General features: G+C 38.9%; 1 protein-coding gene across 2 annotated transcripts; it reads right to left on the bottom strand.

The window, feature by feature from the left end:
* Window positions 1-9,975: 9,975 nt before the first annotated feature.
* LOC146563725 (sulfotransferase 2B1-like) lies at window positions 9,976-20,566 on the bottom strand. 2 transcript variants are annotated; one of them, XR_014894266.1, is made up of 7 exons: window positions 20,044-20,566; window positions 17,876-18,084; window positions 17,661-17,787; window positions 17,480-17,574; window positions 16,919-17,099; window positions 16,631-16,798; window positions 9,976-10,368 (listed from the first exon to the last, which is right to left on the bottom strand). XR_014894266.1 is itself a non-coding variant. In XM_085290304.1 (6 exons), exons 1-6 carry the CDS (start codon window positions 20,177-20,179, stop codon window positions 16,683-16,685), a joined length of 864 nt encoding a protein of 287 aa, XP_085146430.1. In that variant the 5' UTR covers window positions 20,180-20,566; the 3' UTR covers window positions 15,960-16,682. The 2 variants fall into 2 exon arrangements, 1 of the variants encoding a protein (XP_085146430.1); XM_085290304.1 differs by lacking the exon at window positions 9,976-10,368 and having other exon boundaries at window positions 15,960-16,798.
* Between the last annotated feature and the right edge of the window lie 53 nt (window positions 20,567-20,619).

Below are 20,619 nucleotides of genomic sequence, written 5' to 3'. Positions count from 1 at the left end.
TTATTAAAAAAACATGTTTCAGTGTCAAAGACACAGAGGACCTTAAATGTGTCTAAGGACAGATAATACACAAAAGAATTGCATACACGAACATGTACAGACTGACAGGAACAAGAGCAGCTGAAGATATGAGGACGAGACAGGCAGGAAGGAGTGAGAGACAGCAAGGCTCTCGTGACTGAGGAGAGGCCCACCCTCGCTCTCCCCTTTGTGTGAACAAAACAGACCGCTGTGAGTATGTGCTTGTCCTCAAGTGTCTTCATTATGCTGAAAATCCTGGCTCATGTTTTTTGTATTGTTTTTAAAAAGCTACTTAGATACATTTTTAAGTTCAACTTTTTAAAAGTTTAAACAGTTTCCAAATGTTCAGAGTCTCGAAAAAAGGCAAAAGTTTTCGTTCCAGTTTGAAGAATGGAAAAGTGAGGCAAGTACAACAAAAGAATTTGGCAGATTATGAACATATGAAAAACTGTGCAATGGAGCGATGTAACGGATAAATAATTTTCCAAATCCCAGAGGACAGTTTTTCATTCCTAACACACATTGCTCCATCCAAGTTTCATTCATCTCTGATCAGATCAGACTACATAAATGACTCCAGATTCTCAGGATTTATGCAAATTTGTTCTTTATAAAAACTATATTGCAGACACGGGTGAATTAAAAGTTCCAGACAAAAATATTAATAGAAAATATAATGAGGAGGAATCGTGTTATCATTGCCAAGAAATCTATTCATGCGGTCACAGTATTGTTGTTCTCTAACATCACGATGCAGGAAGTACTTAGTGCTTGCACACAGATGATAACGGATGCTTAGCCAGTGCACGTACGACATTGCAAAGGCTTGTGTACATGTGTCTGTGTATGTGCGCAACGGTAGACATTAAGTACAGACCGAATCCATCGAGCTGTCTGAGTATGTGTTGTCTTAATTGAGTTTATTGTGTGCTGCATGCTGCATTGTGATATTATGTACTATAGATGAGGTAATCAAAGTCTTCACAATTTTACATTGAGCAACATTATTCTGAAATGATTTCATAATTTGCAGATGCATATTTTAGCAGATTGGTGATTATTTGCCCTTTTTTTTTTATCTTTATCATGTTACTGATCTGTTACCAACATAATAACCATATGTTTCTTTTGAGTACCCCCTATACTGTCAGCTTTTTATTGCTCCCATCGCAAATTTTTTCAGACATGTTGCTGCCATTAAATTCAAAATGCCCCAGTCCCATTTAAAACATTTGATATACGTTCTATGTTCTACTGTAAATAAAACATGGGCATGAAATTCGGACTTTTTTTTAAAATTTATATTTTATATAAATTGTTTAACAAAGAAACACATTGGAAGAGAACCAGAGATTAATAATAACTAATACTTCATTGTAGAGAGGTGTATAAATCCAGAGTGAGTGAAAAAAGGTGAGTGAAGACGAAACACACACAGTGCATCATGGGAGGATGAATGGTCTCTCTCTCTCTAGACCCTGTCAGTTCTCTTGCTGCTGCATTTTGGATCAACTGAAGGCTTTTCAGGGAGCTTTCAGCACATCTATAATAACGAATTATAGAGTTTTTATGCGGCCAGACTAAAGAGCTGAGCTGCATAAAAAACTAAATCTGAGCCCTGGCTGAACGACATGACCCAAGCTGTCAGATGCGAGTGAGGTTTAAGTGTCACAATCCGGGTGTTTTAGTTCAGATCATTGACTCTGTTCTTAGTGCATCGCAGACTGACTGTATTGAGCCCTCCCCTGCAGCCTGTGAAAGTTTCTTTTACACTTTTTAATGAGAAGGTTTCTCCACTAGGGTTCAAATCTCTCCTTCTGCTCATGGCCCCTCAGTCTGTGTTCCTTGCTATACTGTCTTTGACAGGTTTGAGACGTTGACTTTGTCCTCTTTAAAGGAGAGTTTTGGTAGTTTGAAGCCTGCGTACTAAAGTGTACACATTAGTTTTTGACTGCTGGTGAAAGAAAAGTTTTCTTTACAAATAACTCTCTCACTGAACTAACACAGCCAATCCCTCAACATGTTTGTACTCTCTGCTCATATTGCCTGCATATTAAATCATTTTTTGCTTTTTAAAGAACGCATTTTAGCATTGCACTCAACAACAATCAAATCCTCCCCAACAAAAAAAGTAAAGTAAGGACCAAATTGCATTATATTTGTTGACGTTAATGTACAACGTGGGACGCAAGTGGCCCACGGGCTGTGAGTTTGAGAGCCCTGCTCTATATAATTGCATAATGGCTGTTCTACATCTAGCCAGGGCTCATCTAAGAAAGTGTATTTTAACCTTCCTGAGATGAATTTGTAGCCTGTTGGCTAAGAAGTGGTGGCGAAAGTTAGGCAGATCTAGTCCTCCTCTATCCTTGGTCCTTTGTAGGGTTTTTTAAGAGCTTATCTTCCCAAGGAATTTAGAAATGGAAAATTCCAGAGATCTAAAACAGTCAGGAGATGGTTTACACGGGATCATTGAGAATAAATAATTGATTCTTGGCAAAACCCTCATTTGTTTTGAAGCGACTCTTCCCATGAGTGATATGGGTAGAGACTTCCATCTAGGCCATAGGTGTCAAACTCTGGCCCACGGGCCAAATTTGGCAAAGCCATACCAAATTACTATTAGAGCTGGCCTACTGGTATTATACAGCTAATATATATATTGTTTAGTTTTAAGCTTTGCTCGTTCCATATTCAGTTTTTCAGCAAAACTTGTTTGAGTCCATAAGAAAAGATTCATTCTTATATCTAGAGGACGATTTTTTTCCCAATAAATATTAACGTTAGCCTGCGACTTTGTTCCAGTTCTGAATTTTGGCCCACTGTGTATTTGAGTTTGACACCCCTGATCTAGATCATCTTCTACTTTCCTTAAAAGTGGGATGTGATTTAATGCAGTTACATCTGCAAGCCTAGGAGGAATATTTAACATTTCCAGATTGCAGTTGGGTAGAAGAAGAATAACAAAAGAAGCAATTAATTGAAAGAACTGTAGATTTTAAACAGTTTATATACCAGTATATGTACTCACAATACAAAACGTTTTGTTAAGTGCAGATAATTTAATGATTAGAAATCTGCCCTCTGGATTTATAACTGTGAGTATGTAACATTAATATTTTTGTGTATTAAAATGCTACTCCCCTTTGTCTAGAGTTATAGCAGGCAGAGAACACATTAGGAAACTCGGGTGTTTTAAGTTCATCTGTAGCTGTGACAGTCTATGAGTACATCTGCCTGCAGTTTTTTAAGCTGGTTACATATCTTTAACCTCTGTTCTCTGGAGCAAGCTCCATGCATATTCCATGTGATATTCCATAGTTGTGTATGTGTAGTGAGTGTGGAAAAAGGCACTACTATCTATCAGTCAAGTTTTAAAAAATATGTGGCAAGAGGCTCCATAAGTCTGATTATGTGTATGCATATTAATTTGTATGAGCGAGTGTGTAGGCGCTTGTGCGTGTGGGTCCTATATGTCTGTATACGCTGTGCGGCTGTAGTGGATGTGCTGATGCTGAGTGCACGATTATGCCGTGCAGATGTGTAAAAATCGTTGTTTGCGACTGCATATTGAAATAGGTGATCGGTGCAGTGAAAGAGAAGAGAAGGAAGAAAACCATGGAAAAGGGCAAGCAAAAGGGATGAAACAGAAAACTTGAACAAAAAAGAAAACATTGTAACTAATACAAGACTCTATCTAAGTGGGAAAAAATGCCTGCCACCAGTTTAAGAGTTAAATTTTGGAAGATTTTTTTTTTCTGCTTGTCCCGTAGTTAAATGTATGAGGTGCAAAAATGCCGTGGTCTGCAGTCATGTCTGTAAGATAGTCATTAGCTGTGTCTCAATGCAGGGGCTGCATCCAGAGGCTGTGCAACGCTGTGAAATTGGACGGTCTAGGCTTCAGATTCGCGTCACTGCTGTCTCGGTGGAGTTTAATAAACTCAGCCGTCTGCTCGTTGCTATCTAAAATATACAGTGGGGCAAAAAAGTATTTAGTCAGCCACCGATTGTGCAAGTTCCCCCACCTAAAATGATGACAGAGGTCAGTAATTTGCACCAGAGGTACACTTCAACTGTGAGAGACAGAATGTGAAAAAAAAATCCATGAATCCACATGGTAGGATTTGTAAAGAATTTATTCGTAAATCAGGGTGGAAAATAAGTATTTGGTCACCTCAAACAAGGAAAATCTCTGGCTCTCACAGACCTGTAACGTCTTCTGTAAGAAGCTTTTCTGTCCCCCACTCGTTACCTGTATGAATGGCACCTGTTTGAACTCATCATCTGTATAAAAGACACCTGTCCACAGCCTCAAACAGTCAGACTCCAAACTCCGCCATGGCCAAGACCAAAGAGCTTTCGAAGGACACCAGGAAAAGTATTGTAGACCTGCACCAGACTGGGAAGAGTGAATCTACAATAGGCAAGCAGCTTGGTGTGAAAAAATCAACAGTGGGAGCAATCATCAGAAAATGGAAGACATACAAGACCACTGATAATCTCCCTCGATCTGGGGCTCCACGCAAGATCTCATCCCGTGGGGTCAAAATGATCATGAGAACGGTGAGCAAAGATCCCAGAACCACACGGGGGGACCTGGTGAATGACCTGCAGAGAGCTGGGACCAAAGTAACAAAGGTCACCATCAGTAACACACTACAATGGCAGGGAATCAAATCCCGCAGTGCCAGACGTGTTCCGCTGCTGAAGCCAGTGCATGTCCAGGCCCGTCTGAAGTTTGCCAGAGAGCACATGGATGATACAGCAGAGGATTGGGAGAATGTCATGTGGTCAGATGAAACCAAAGTAGAACTTTTTGGTATAAACTCAACTCGTCGTGTTTGGAGGAAGAAGAATACTGAGTTGCATCCCAAGAACACCATACCTACTGTGAAGCATGGGGGTGGAAACATCATGCTATGGGGCTGTTTTTCTGCCAAGGGGACAGGACGACTGATCCGTGTTAAGGACAGAATGAATGGGGCCATGTATCGTGAGATTTTGAGCCAAAACCTCCTTCCATCAGTGAGAACTTTGAAGATGAAACGAGGCTGGGTCTTCCAACATGACAATGATCCAAAACACACCGCCCGGGCAACAAAGGAGTGGCTCCGTAAGAAGCATTTGAAAGTCCTGGAGTGGCCTAGCCAGTCTCCAGACCTCAACCCCATAGAAAATCTGTGGCGGGAGTTGAAAGTCCGTGTTGCTCGGCGACAGCCCCAAAACATCACTGCTCTCGAGAAGATCTGCATGGAGGAATGGGCCAAAATACCAGCTACTGTGTGTGCAAACCTGGTAAAGACCTATAGTAAATGTTTGATCTCTGTTATTGCCAACAAAGGTTATGTTACAAAGTATTGAGTTGTATTTTTGTTATTGACCAAATACTTATTTTCCACCCTGATTTACGAATAAATTCTTTACAAATCCTACCATGTGGATTCATGGATTTTTTTTTCACATTCTGTCTCTCACAGTTGAAGTGTACCTCTGGTGCAAATTACTGACCTCTGTCATCATTTTAGGTGGGGGAACTTGCACAATCGGTGGCTGACTAAATACTTTTTTGCCCCAATGTAACAGGACATTGGAGCAAATTCTCGACCATCTCACACTTCTGTTTAATCAGTTTTCTGTTTGACGTCTATTCAGCTGTGTAAAAACTATAACTTTAATCTCAGCCAAACCAATTTACTCATAAAACACTTAAAAAAGCCAAACAATGACATTTTTTAAGTTCTAAGTGACTTATCTATAACCTGAGTAGATAAAGACCGCGCAGGGTTTGAAAATGATGTGCCAGGAGTTCGCTGTTCTCGCTGGCTCTAGTGAGCCTTGACCACCCAGTCAGGTCGATAGCTGACCGGGTGTTCAAACCACGGAGGACACCCAACCCATCCTTCAAATTCGGGCAATGAAGGATGCATTTGTCGGCCACATTTGGAGCAACCTTCCAATTTGGACCGCCTTCATCGCATCGCTGTGAAATAATCGGCCTTCAAATGCGGCCTCCAAAGGATCCAGACCCTGAATTGCGACACAGCCATTGTTACTAAAATAACGCTGGACCGGGCTCTAAACAAAAGAAGTGATAGTGATAGTATTGCAGCGTCTTGCTAAATTTATACAAAGTGTATTTATACACAGAAATACAGACAGAAAGATGCCCTGAGGTCATGACACCCTGTTTACACCAGCCATTGTTGTCACATAAATACCTAATAAACAAACACCGCAGTGGGCTGTCTGTGTGTATACCACTTTTACGTGCATTGTGTGTGGCTATTCTGAACTCATCCAGCATCTTGTGCGACCCTGCACCTCCACATTTCTCCAGGTCGTAATGGGAGTAACACACCCACACAGTTTCCTGCTCGGTGCTCCTCTCTTCCTGACCTCTTTTGCCATACAGGAAACTCATAGTGAATACACAGAGGACAAAGACAGGTGATACTCATGACCTTCTAATATTTGATTGCTTGGTTTTCTCTGATGAGATGTGATATCACGAAAGATTTGGGTCAGAGGTAAAGCACTATAGTTACACTCCAGTGACCCCAGAGGGGCAACAGGAAATATTTAGATGTTTTTCTTAAAATGTATTGACTAAACAAAGTACTGTAAGAAATGGTTTTTCAGCCAAAGCCATGTCGCTCATCAAACAGCCCCACAGTCTAAACAATCTTGGATGTCGCCATAAAGTCTCTCACCAGAGCTTTCATCTGAACATCGAGAACATCCAGACCCACTCTGGCAGATCCAGCTGCAGATGAGTCGGTGAAGTTTCCTTGCTGTGATTTTTTTTTAAAAAACCCAACATCAGAGCATTGCAGTTACATCATTTTACATTTTGTTTATTTTAACTTAAAAATAGAGCTGTTTCCTGATAGAACATCAAGATATTTTCTTCTTAAAGAAGTCAGCATATCAGGCATGCTTTCAAACGAGTGAAAAGTATTTAGCATTGTTATTATTCAGAAATTCACTATTCTTCCTCACTCACACAATCCATCATCAGTCTGTGATTGGGAGCCACTCCCCTGGAATTAGTTTTACTATAGCTGAGCCTGCCGATGCTACTGTACGTCACTGAAATTCAAAATACAATCAGCCACAACAATAGAAGGAAGACAGATGGTAGGCTGCTCTGAAGACAGTTCATCTAAAATTAAACATCTTTAGTCTAATCAGCTATTTTTGCACACAAACAGAGGGACATACCTATCTACAAGCAGCTTCTGCAGCAGCGTACACATGGGCTCAGTTTGGCCTTGGCCATTGGATGAATTTCAATCACACATTTATTCTGAGGTCATTCAAATTTAATCATTTGGCCATTTGGGGGAAAAAAAAGTTTGCTTATAAAACAATAAATAACCCAAACGCTGACATTGTTAATTGGTGGGAAGTTTTCAATTCCAGCCCAGTTTCTTAACTCAAATACAAACTTTACCAAAATAGAGGCCTGTTTATTTGTCTTATAGTTTATTTTTTTGCCATTACATGAGTGAATGAACACATGTCCAAACAGTGCGCTTTGGCAGTGGCTGATATTTTACTAGGGTTTCCGTTAAGGATGCTTTCTGACAAACAACTGCTTTTTAAGCTCTGATCTGGACAGAGTGAGAAAAAATAAAGAGCGGATCTTTATACAGTCGGGAACTTGCGAGCACAGGCTTCACTGAAGGTTTGGAAAGTCATCCCACTTAGATTATTGCAGATTAGCAACAATCAGCACAAACACGACAGATTTATACGTAGGAAGTTCATTATAGTGGCAACAGTGACCTTCATGTACTTTAAAGACAGTGTTTGCAAACTGGCACGTAACATGCGGCATTACTGTAAATCGTTTGTTGGGGTATTTTGCGGTCTTATCTCGGCCTCTTCTATTGACAGAGGCCTTTTCTTTTGTTGAAATGGTGCGACGATAAAAGGGAAAAGAGAAGATCTGACAAATAAACACATTCGGTAAGCTCACTTTATTCCCCACACTTTCATACATAGTAAACTCAGTACAGATTGCCGCAAAGAGATATGAAAGTTCACTCCGCACAACAGATTTGTGTCCACAACAACAGGCCAGTGTCAGCATCGATAAACCTTCTGATAAAATCTGTAGTGGAACACAGACTATGGATTCACATAGACAAGGCATATTTGTCAAAATTACTTTTATAGGATTTTTAAAAATTGTCTTTATGTCGTCAGCATGTTTCTTCTCAGCAACAGCCCACTCATAGCATTGCTAATTTATTAATCCATACCACATTAATGCCAGATCTTGACACATATCTTGCAGAAGCATGACTTCTCCAAGCACTGTGTGCTTGCCAGTCTGACGATGTGACCTGAAGCTGGTGAACGTGACTGTTTGTTGTGCCTGAGCCTCATTCAGGGATTTCTTTGTTTATTTTCTTTAGTCTTTTTTGGGCCTCCCTGACCACATCCTCTTACGTTTTTTCAGCGCTACTCCTACCGTCATCCCTGTCGCCCCCCATCAAAACACACCCACGTAGTCCTAGGCATGTGCACAGTGTCATGCATACAGGAAATGGAATGTGCTGCTGAAACAATAGAAAGACATCTTAACTGCAGCCAGGAGCCACACTGCAGACGAAGCAGTGGCACATAGATGAGACATTAGGTCACTTTTGCCAAATTTCTGGAACCCTTTGCGCTGGACTATGAGCTTATTGATATGTGAACGTGTGGATTTTAAATTTTATCTTCACATTAGAAGACTCTTTGGGACAACACTTGGTTTTTTCAAGTGTGACTTCTAATTTAACATACAGCCCAGTGGATGATAATAATAATATTGGTGTCTTTTTAGGCCATTTGCCCAAGGGCTCTCTTACAGTTCCGCCTCCTCTTCCTCCTTCTCTTTCTGTCCAGGCTCCCTGTCTGACTGTCTGTGTCTCTACGTGACCGGTCCCGGGTCTTTCAGTGCCAGTGGAGGCCGCCGTGACATGAGATAACACTAACTAGCTTCCTGCCATTATTCCTAATTGCCCCACGGCCCGGAACTGTGCAGACACCCTGGGTGGGGCGTGACTGAGGAGTATGTTCGTCTATGTGAGTGTGTGTGTGTGTCTGTGAAATTTAAGTTTTCATATATCTGCAAATGCTAACTACCTGTTTATGAGTTTATGACCAGATGTCTGAGATATAGGAGTGCTGTTTTAACAGTGGCAACAGAGGAACAGAGAAGAAATATGTAGATAACTGAGTGAAATTCAATCGTATTTATATGCCAGCAGTTCACAATAACAGTCAAATTCAGGGTGGTTTTTGTCATAAGGTATATACCGTACAATGTTAGCGAGAAAATCGTTGCAATCCAACAATTAGCTATAAACAAGCACTTGGCAACTGTGGGAAGGAAGAATCCCTTTTTAACACGAGGAGACCTCTGGGAGAGTCAGACTCAGTGACAGGCAGTGCTGTGATTGGTGTAGGGGTGAAGGGAAAGGCAATAAAGGAGAGCACAGACAGATAAGTGTAAGCGAGATGCAAGCATTAGGTATAAAAACCAGAGAGCGCATGAACAGTCTCAAGCATCAAATGCACATAAGCTCTAAATTAATAAAAATGGAGCTATGGAGAAACACCCACTTTGTATTTGTGATGAATGATAGCGGCCTGTAACATATGCCACACAACACGCAACAGTGACAGTTTATTGGCCTTTCTGGGACTGGGTCATACAGACTGGGCGGATGCTTAGATGCACTGTATGCTATCACTGGTCTATCTGCAGATGTCTACAGCAGGCTATATGACCCTAGGGAGGGCTGGCGGCATGTGTCTTATAAAGACAACAGCAGGATATTTTTGTAGACAACCACTTGTTTAACGGGGCGGGGGAGGGGGGGGGGGGCCTTGTGATGGCTAAGTACCGCTTAGCCATCACAAGGCCCACATCACAGGCTCACGTTTACATCTATTCCAGTTAATTGTTTCTGCTAGATGTTATTTCAAAGCAACTTTGTCCAAATTATTTTTGGACAAAAACAGTTTTGTCATTTTTAGGCTGGTCAAAAACACCTTTAATGCAAAATCATTTGATTAGTGTGAACAGTGCTCTGGGTGATGGAAGTCAACACACTAAGGAAGACTATGCTGGCTGCTTGTCGCAAACTTTATTAAGATTACAGGATCTTCTAAGGGACTATTAGTTATCTTGTGTACTGTATGCTGTGTGTGTGTGTATGATGAGAGCATCAAAGCAGGATAGCATCCTGTGGGCAGCCCAGGGCAGGACCAGCGGGTACAAGGCGGCAGCGAGGTGGGTGTCCTAGAGCACATCATTTACTTTTTGAGATCCACACACACCCAATTCTTCCCCTGGGGACAAAAGGCCACCATGTAATTGAAATAGTGTCAGAACTCTGGGGAGAGGCACATGCAGAGAAGCTGTTCCAGAAACTACTTTAACTTAACTTTAACTATGTAAAAAAAGAAACATCAGAAAAAACTGAAGGACAATAGGCAATAATTAAGGAGAGTGCATCAACATTTTTTTTAAAGTAATTTAGTAGTTTGAGTCAATGATTGCTAAAGTCTATGTTTGCATTTAGCAGATACAGAGGGAAAAAACGTCTCACAAAAATAAATATCAGAAAATAAACTTAGAAATCTTGAGCGTAATGGATAAATGTATTTTAAGTTAATTCTTAAATGATAGTCACTGATGAAAACTTGACAAATTAAATGTTCCTTCCAATGGATAATGCAGGACATAACTGGAGTGGCTCCATCGTGTTTTATGCCAACGGAAAAACAAAACGTAGGCCAAAATGAAAAAGTTACAAATATGAACATACTATTAGTTTTGGTTTAGTCAGGAAGAGGGCCCATCATGTGGCGAAGATGCTGAACGTGTATGCGCCCACGTACTGCAAACAACCCACAGGCTGCATGGGACAGTTAGAGTGGCAGTGGTATGAAATTAAGTTATAAAGAGAAGATAATTTATGTTGATTTGTTTAAAAAATACACACAAGTATATATTTATATCAAACTCTATTTTTATTCTTTAGCATTTACACCAAAGAATAAAAATAGATTTATTAAATAAACAGGAACAGAAATTAAGTCTATTTTATGATGACTAGTAAGATTGCACTGATTTGTGGAACCAAATTAATAGAAATTCAATATCTAGTGTTGTTTGAGTTTTTGATAATTAATGAACTTATAACTGGTAACAACTTGGTAATATGTTATGCACGATTTAGAAAATGTGCAGTATTATGCATAAAATGGTTTTGTTGGTTAAATATTTAATTTGTTTGGTTGTTTTTGTTTTTATTACAAACTTGAAAAAGAAACTCTTTAACTCAGAGTTTCTCTGTAACAAAATCTGTTAGTGTATAGAGCTGATACAAGTTAGGAAGGATTTGGTTTATTCATTTATATATAAAACTGTTGTATTCGTTTTGTCTGCATTCTGTTCTGTAAGCCTTCTTTTGCACAATGTTATTAATAGTATTATATATTCATGTGAATTGGTTTGCACAGTTCTGCAAAAAATACATTTTTGTCACGTTCAGCTCACTTGAGTTTGGCTTCTTTTACTTTGCCTTGCTCGTGGAGGCCCCTTAGGTGCAAATAATAAGAACAAAATATGCAAATACACAAAAAAATATAACAAATATATATAACAAAACACAAAAGGTTTAAGAAAACAGATTGAAAACAGTAGAAACACACACAATGGTATTTTATTTAATAAAAGGTTTCATTTTGCAAAATGATTTCTTGTTTCTTTTGTTTTTCTTTTCATTTTACTGTTTTTCACGCTGTTATATTAGGGCACAAAAGCATCATGATGAGCCACGGTGTCTGTGTTTTATGAGGAGCTGGTTACTGTGCTTTGTTCATGAGGATACTTGGCTGCCATCTACTGGTTGAATCAAATCATTGTTAAGTTTAGTAATAATTTGGAGCAGCAGGTTTTTGTTGGGGTTTTTTTGGGGGGGGGGGTGTTAAATCTAAGAATTTTGAGTCAGTTAACAGTAGATACTTGATCTGAAGTAGCTGACATATCGACATAGTAAAGAGTTTAATTGTTCCAGAACTCCCTCTCTGTCTTTGTTTCATCTGGCAGTCAAAATGTATCTAATCTATTACTAATTATCTCAATTTTTTTATATTAAACTAAAAGCGGCTGATTGCACCATGATCATGAGGGCATGAATAATGCTGTGACAGCTATTTCTCTCGCATGTCATTAAATTCTTTTCAAAGACCTGTAATGAAGCACAAAACCCACAGACCAAACTAAACTTACTCAGCTACCCAGTTTATGTGTAACACTGCTGGCCTCCAGTGTCATCTGAGATGCTTTCAGGTAGAAACTATGGGCATCTGTTGCATCTTCATAAAACCAAAACATGACCACTGAATTTGAACCACTGAACATCTCAGTAATGTATTATTGAACATCTGTTACCATTTTTAAAAAGTTAGAAAGCTGTATAAAATGTAATCTCATAATTGTCTTATTGACAGTTTGAAGAAAAATAGCTTTTAGGTACTAAAAAGAAACAGCTGTCAAAGCACTTCTGCCAACATATTCAAAATCACTTTATTTTTTCATAAGATGGTGCATTTCCTCATTTTAAACTTTTGATATGCTTAATATTTTGTAAAACATGGGCTTATGTGATTTGCAAATCATATAATTTTGTTAGCTAATTTCATTTTTGTTTTATCCGAGACGTTGACATGTATATAAAATGTGAAAAATAAAGTTTATCAGCAAAAGTGAAGCTGCAAAAACCATTTGAAACAATGGGAATCAGGGTCTGCCATACAGAACATTTTATTGCTGCTCTGAGCTGTCCAATGTGTGGAGGAGGTGGAGGAGGGTGTGGTAGTTAATGTTCTCAGTGGTATTAGCAATGTGTGCTGGACTGCCAGTTGTGTCTTTTTCCCTTTACTTAAAGGGAAAAAATAATGAACAATAATGAACAATGTAATACTGCAAACTGCTATTTGAAGGAAACACATTATCAACAACATTATGCCTCTCTGTATCCTCACATCAAGTTGGAGTGAATCCACATTAATATGATCCTGGGCTTGAATTGGCTTTAGTTACTTCCTGTCCACATTTCCTTGTCTCTGATTGGCACCTTTGTTCCTGTTTACCTTAAGTGAAATCAAGTGGTACAGATTATCATTAATAAGGACTGCACTCCCTTCCCCTCACATCTTTCACTTGCACATGGGGTGGCATGTTTGTTATATTTGCTCTTTTCATTAGGTAGTTTATTTTATTAATTAATTAATTTATCTTGCAGTAAGCTAATAACCCAGAGTCTAGTCTTTGTCCCTTTGTATTCGGGTACAAATACAAAGAGGGGAGCCCTGGAAGGGGGTCACCCAGCCACTATGTTGCAGAAGCCCTAGGAGGTTGTGGCGATGAGCCTGCAGGCTCTGCCGGCCAGCCAGAGAAAACCGAGGTTTGGTCCCAAAGAGAGAAAATCTTTAGGAATTATTTAGAGACAGACAGTTTTAAAATCATTTAACCACTTAATTCAACAAGTCTATGGAGATATATGTCAACGTTTATATGGCTTTAAATGTGTCATAAACAGCATTAATGTGTGTGTATTTTATTCTCTTAGTTCACTTTACGAAAGCACATGGCAACTCCATATAAAAAAAGAACAGATAAAGTCCAGTACTGGACTGTTTTTGTGCTTTTGAGGCCAAATCACCCAGGGCTTCTTAGATTAGACTGACGAGTATTTGAAATGTCAGCAATTCTTGATTATTGTAGTTTCATCACTGATTTATCGGTAATCATAAATGAAGCAAACGTTTCAATTATCCATGCTTAAAAGTAACAAGGCTTGTTTGGTAGACTCATCTTTGGTGATACTGACACCGATAGTGAAACTGATTAGTCCTGGAGAGCAGCTCAGCAAAACAGCTCACCTACATGTACCTGTGGTTCCATCCTCTAACAAATGCTACTGCTGTCATGATATCATGTGCTGTGTAAATGTGCAGGCAGGAGATTGGACCTAAATGCAGGACTCACAGAACACAAAGGCATGAATTTAAAACGGCAGCTTTCACAGCCATCACAACACAACACAAGGCGTGGAAAACAAAGGGCTTAAATACAAACTGGAGTAATCAGGGAATGGGCGACAGGAGGGAAACATGCTGGGAGAAATTAGACCTGACGAGACAAGGGAAACAACACTGACATGAGACACAGACTTTCAAAGTAAAACAGGAAACACACAACAGGCACAGACTTGATACAGAACAGAGGAAACGTGGGACACAGGGACAGGAATGACGAGAGACACGACTGACAGGGGCGAACAACATAATTAACATTAAAAGTGAACTAAACCACTACTAATCATAAACCATGATGAAATCACAGAATAATAATAATAATAATACAGAAAACACTCGATCACTGACCCAGGACCATGATAACTGTGTAGTGAGGTGGTTGTGGCTTATACGATTGTCTGATTTTAACCGTATTAAATTTGTATTTACCTCATTTATGTGTTTAACTCTTCAATGTTCCACATTTCAGCAGAGCCATCAATGAATGAACTTCACTTTGGAATGTTGGGTATGTTTGTCAAACGGTACATCTTCACAGGAGCTGTGTGGAAGAACCGCTCGTCTGCAAGTGCAGCAGATACTGAACTCGACTGTTTTGCCCTCCGCTGGTGATCGTGGAGGTCCCAAAGAACACCAAAAAGCCAAAGAAGCCTTAACCTAAAGTTGCTGCCACATTGTTTTCTACTTTGGCATGTCTGATGCCATATTAGAAAATATTTTAAATGGGTTTAAATGTGAGGAATTGAAGGAATGTCGAATTGTGCTAGATTGTTAGGAGTGTATGTATCATTCTTGATCCAATCCTGCACAGATCCTGTTTGATCTGTTTAGTGTTGAACAATTGCATTTTATTTGTGTGTTTGTGTGAAATTTTAATAATAAATGTACAGTTTTGTGTTGTTTTTTGTTGTTGCTTGCCCTTTCTTACTTGTAAAATGAAAGCAACATTTCATTTTGTATTTGAGTTTTTAAAATAAATGCTGTTAAAAATTTATATATTTTCAGAATAAATTATTAATTAATTAAACAAAATGTACAAATATGTTCATTTATCTTAAAATAGATACTTTTAAAAAAGCTAACTTTTCTCCACTGTTGTCTCCCATTTTACTGTTTTGTTGTTCAATAGTTTCTAAAAGGAATATGATTTGAATAACACTGAACGTTCTAATCTAATAAAATTTGTGCACATTTGGCTCAAATTCGAGCTGGATCAGGTATTACGAGACTCCTCATCTGGTACTGATCTGGTGCATTATGAGTAGATGAAGTGCACGCTATGTGGTGCAAAGTCTGTAATCGCTCATGTAATGTTTAACTATATTTTTTGATTGCCAATTACACTGAGTTCCAGGTGTACTGAGCCTTTTCTTCATTTAGTCCAAAGTTGAGGTAAACAAAGAACAAGTGCGCAATCTAGGAGTTCACAGGGTGCAGTAAAGAAAATGTCCAAGAATGACCATACATAACAATAAATCTAAAATCTAGATTCTAGACTGTTCTTGTAACACATTTTCCTTTAAAGTTGCCCTGCATTATTTTTTTAATTAAGTATATTACACTTAAAGTAATAACACCTGGTTTACATTAAGAGCAACTCTAAATAAAAGCATCTCTGCTATGGCTGTGGAAAAGCCATCATTTATCAGTGAAGGCTGAGACTACATCAGATTATAAATTCTTACACCAATTTTATTAGCCTAAAAAGAAATGGTCCTGAAAAAAAAAGGTTTTTTTAATCTGAAGGACTTTACCAACATTTTTCAGTACATTCAGACATCAGATTTATATTTTTACTCCTCTTGCTAGGCATCATTTCTGTTAAATTATCACACAAATAAGCGATAACCTGTATTTTATGATTAAATAATACCAAAGTAACAGAAATTAAGTATTCACATAGTACATTTTAGTGCATGAGTTTAGACTCACTGGGCAAATTATAATTTTTTACTTTTTTTTTTTTTAAAGTTAAATCTAAAGTAGTTATTCAATTCCCCCCTCCAAAAAATAACATATTAAAATAATGAAGATGTAAATAATTATTAGAGATAAAAATAAGTTAAAAAGTGCTTACTAAAAAATGACAGATTTCAGCATATTATGTGAACTGGAAAATAAAATTAAAACAGCAGTATAGAGGTATAAAAATCTCACTTTAATTTGTGAGGAATTCAAATGTTGCAACAGTATTTCCTTGTGGGTAAATCAGCACAAATTGTACAATCTTTAATGTCCAGTGCTTGTGGCTTCAGATTTATATCAGGATACACTAAATATTTTGTCAAGCTAGTTTTATCTGTATCTATAAATAGTCTCCATTTAATTTAAAGCATGCCAGTCATGAGAACTTTAATGGACTCAGTGAGGCTTCTGAATCCTGGTTTAATTGTATTAGAAGACATGTGAATAAACGTTGCTACTTCTAATGCTATTTACTCATGGTCCTAATATTGAAACCATAAATAAGTTTAAGAATATTGGCTCAGTTAGCATGAATTACTTGGTCTGAAATAACAGGCCAGGATTTTTGCCACTCCTGATCTCTATGGTGGTCAGTCCAGGCTCCATGGCAGAGAGAAGCTCTCACCCTCCAGCTCTTTGGAAATCACAGAGGTGAATCGGGTCAGTTGCTCTGAGCTGAAGTGGTTTTTCCAGTCTCCAGCAATACCTGACAACAAAAACATGTCAAGCTTGAGTCACATAAACATAAAAACATCTGATGAGAAAAGAAATTGATTCTGGGAAGAAATCTAAAAATACACTTTTGATAGAAGATATGGAAACTCGCCTTTTCTTAGAAAAGGAGACTTGTCACTGTCCATGTACACCTTGGGGATTAGACTGAAGTTGGACATGTTGTTGTTCTGCATGCTCTTGAAAGAACAATGCTCTGCTATCTTCTGAATGACTTCCTCAGTCAGATTACAGCCCAGAAAATCGGAGATATGCCTGAGTGATGCAGGCAGGTCCTGGAAGAAACACGGTTGTTATATTATGTGAAACAGTGTGTGTTTTTCAAATTTAGCTTTTAATGAAAGCTCATTCTGAAGTCATTTTAAGATCATACTTTGAAAGGTCAGCGATTTGAGTGATTTAAGCTTCACATTTTTGGCACGATAAAAAGTCCGAGTTTTATTAGTTGAATACTATACGTCCAAACGTAATATGAACTTTGAGGGTTTTTTTAACAGCAAGAATGTTAAAATAACCTTTTCTATTGGGAATATTGCAGACATACTGACAACACAATACTCGAAGATAAAGTGTTCTGTACAGTGATCTGTTATGCTTTCCTTTCATGGAAAACAATGGAAGACGTTGTTAACAAAAAAAATTTTAAGTGTTTTACCTGAACCATTTCTTCGTAGGTAATGTACATTATTCTGTCTCCTAGTTCACTGTTTCTCCAGCTCTTTACGTGGTCTGTCCATTTTCCAAACATCACTGCAAATAAGATAGAAATTGGCAAATCATTCACATGCAACCACTCTTCTACTGGTGATAATAGAAGTGCAGTTTTGATCTCTGACCTTTGCCCTCAAGAAATTTATCCATGAACTCATCAAAGGTTCCTGGATCCTCAAGGAAGCCAGCCATCTGGTGGAAGTAGTATGAAGACACCATGATGTCCTTTGGGTTCCTCATGACGTAGATCACCTACAGCAGAAAGAGTGCAAAAACATAATGAGTGTAAAGTCTCTTATATAATCAGGAATGAATTGGGAATATCACACAGAGTCATTACCTTTGCTTTGGAGGCACAGAAGGAAGGGGGCATGAGGCTGTATGGAAAATGTGAGACCAGTGCCCGTGGAGATGCCAGCTTATCCACCACCCATGCCAGTTGTTTCTCTTCTAGCCATGGGACTCTCTCCCAGTTAGGAATGGTATGGATGGGGGTCAGATCCCCCCCATTCAGCACCAGTGGGAGGATCTCCTGCATCCAGATTGTACCTGAAGAAATAACAGTGAAATAACAATCTGTATTGGAAACTATGCCCGGGCTCAGGAACCCTTCTGAGAAACAATGCCATTGAACACAGTTTGTCATTGCACCACAACTTCAAAACAACATCCTGCCCTGCAAGGGAAAAAAGATCCAGAAAGGCTGTTGTCTTCTTTGAGGCTGACTTCATCTAACAAAGACTTAAGTGAAAGATTTTCCAGAGGTCTGACAAATCAAAATTTGAAAGGGTCGTCCAGATGATTCAACTTCTTTGACCAAGTATACGTAAAGCATGTGTACTTATACTGGATGTAAATGTACCCTCAGTACAAAAAAAAAAAAAAAACAGCTCTTTGAAAAACATTTCTACCAGCTATTTTTGTGCTAAGCTAACTCAGCCTTACATTTGTTGCTGCTGCCTGCACTGTAGATGGGTGACTTTGCATCAACATGTAAACAGAAAAAATTTATGTAGCCCAACATTACATTAGGATTTAGTAGGTGGGGGAATGCTAAGATCTGTTGGAGTGGTGGGCATAGGGAAAAGAATCACATAAGAACAATTCCCAATGTGAGCTCCAGTAGGATTTTTCTTTGAGTACATGCTGTGATCAGCTAAGGTATGCTGCTGCTCTGAGATTCACTGTTGTTTATGGATTTAGCCAACAGAGATGCTAGATGTTACAGAGTATGAAGCTGCTATAAACGTCAAGCTCAGTGAGTGGACTACTAATAATATTCCCACCATCATTGTCTGTTAAACTGACCATGAAGCCCACAGTCTGCTCTCTACCAGTCCTACAAGGTGCATTATTACAAACAGTAAGCTAACTTGTTGAGCCTTCACTTAACTGCATAGCATTTTCATGCAACCTCTGAATGGGATACAGAGAGTATACTCCAGTTTGTTTTTTAAATAAATAAGGACATTATGTATAATCTCTGAATTTCAAGAAATTCCCACTTTCCCCCCTGCTGTCCTGTCTTACAGCTGAGTATGAAGTGGTGGGAATGAGAATCAGCACCTCTAAGTTTGAGAAAGTTGGCAGAAATGGCCTTTCTCTGAAGGGAGGCTGGTCTCTCCATTAGAGATTGTGCCTCAGGGTAGAGCTGCTACTCTTCCATACTGAAAGGAGCCAGTTGAAGTAGAATCTTCTACTATGCTGTAATAGCTGCAGTATGTGGTTTAGCATTATGTTGCTGAAATATGCAAGACCTTCCCTGAAAAAGATATTGCCTGGACGGCAGTGTATGTTCCTCTGAAACCTGTATATCCTTCTGAGACCAAGCCGGTTCATTTATGTGCTCTGTAATGGATATTTGCTTTTGGTCTATATCGTTTGACTTATTTGAGCTACCCTCCTAAGCCCTGATGTGCTTATTAGAGGAGTTCCTCTCCAATGGTGGGTGGTCCCTTTAGGCCAAAAAGGCAGGATATCACAGAAAAAGAGGCAGAAAAGCACAGAAAAATTAAACTAAAAGTTACTTTTCTGCTCTGAAGGCACCTTTCCAGATGTGCAAGCACTCACTCCATAAGCACAGACCCCCACACCTTCAGATATGCAGGCATTAATTTCAGGAACATTTTTCTGAAACCATTCCACAACTTGTGAATGCTGTTTTCAGAAAGGAACCGCTGCCTAGCGTCATTTTTGAGAAACTCTGCCTCTCTGAGATGATCTTTTGATTCCAAGTCATGTTGCTGACGACCTGTCGCTAATTAACCAAATAAGTTTTGAAATGCTCCTCCATGTGATTATTTTTAGTGTCACTTCCCTTTTCAGTGTTCTTTTGCCCAAATCTCAGCTTTTTTGAGATGTTTTGCTGCCATCAAAACAAATTTCTTAAATATACAGGAATAAATTCCTCCATATATAAAATGTGGAAACTAAAGCTTATCAACAAAAACCATCAGAGACAACTAGAAAAGCTAAAAAGCGACAACAGATATGAGAACAAACACATACCTGACTTCGGATAAGTGATGGCAAACACATCAGTGTCTTCCACACAGAAATTTTGGGCGTACTCCAAGCTCTCCGTGGTGTGGGCCTCCAGGGGCAGGAGGAGACCGTGGTACTTAATGTACTCAGTGGCAGACATGACAGTTCTCTGGATGAGTGAGTCTTCTGTACTTTTCTCCTATCCTTCGTTAGAGACTTTCTCCTGTTACGTAGTCAGTGCCCTTTCCCTGAGCACCTCCTTATTTAATAATCTAGTTGGCATGATTGGACCATTCTCCCCCAAGTACGTATACCTTCCTGAAAGGGAACTTTGTATTCCAAACTGCTTTTATATTTCAGAGGTTGAAGCCAAGACCTAATGACCACGGGTTGGTCTCAAATAGTATACTGTCTTTTTATTCGATTACTCTTGGCTTTATGTAGTAAAACTGACTTAAAGAAAATAAAACATAAACAACCTCATGCTGCAGACATTACTGACTGGTCATAGGCTTTGAAATTTTGTTGGGTTGTAATCATCAAGTTATGTTCTCCCTTTCTGTGTCTTGACATAAAGTTGGAGTGATTCCGTGTTAGTAT

The sequence above is a fragment of the Mchenga conophoros genome, linkage group LG11 (assembly GCF_057382185.1).
Source record: "Mchenga conophoros isolate Kocher_MC1m ecotype Shallow Benthic linkage group LG11, M_conophoros_male_GT1.1, whole genome shotgun sequence".
In the NCBI taxonomy this organism is placed as follows: Eukaryota; Metazoa; Chordata; class Actinopteri; order Cichliformes; family Cichlidae; genus Mchenga; species Mchenga conophoros.
Note: the sequence above shows the minus strand (reverse complement) of the source record. Positions and strands in the feature narration are given on the sequence as shown.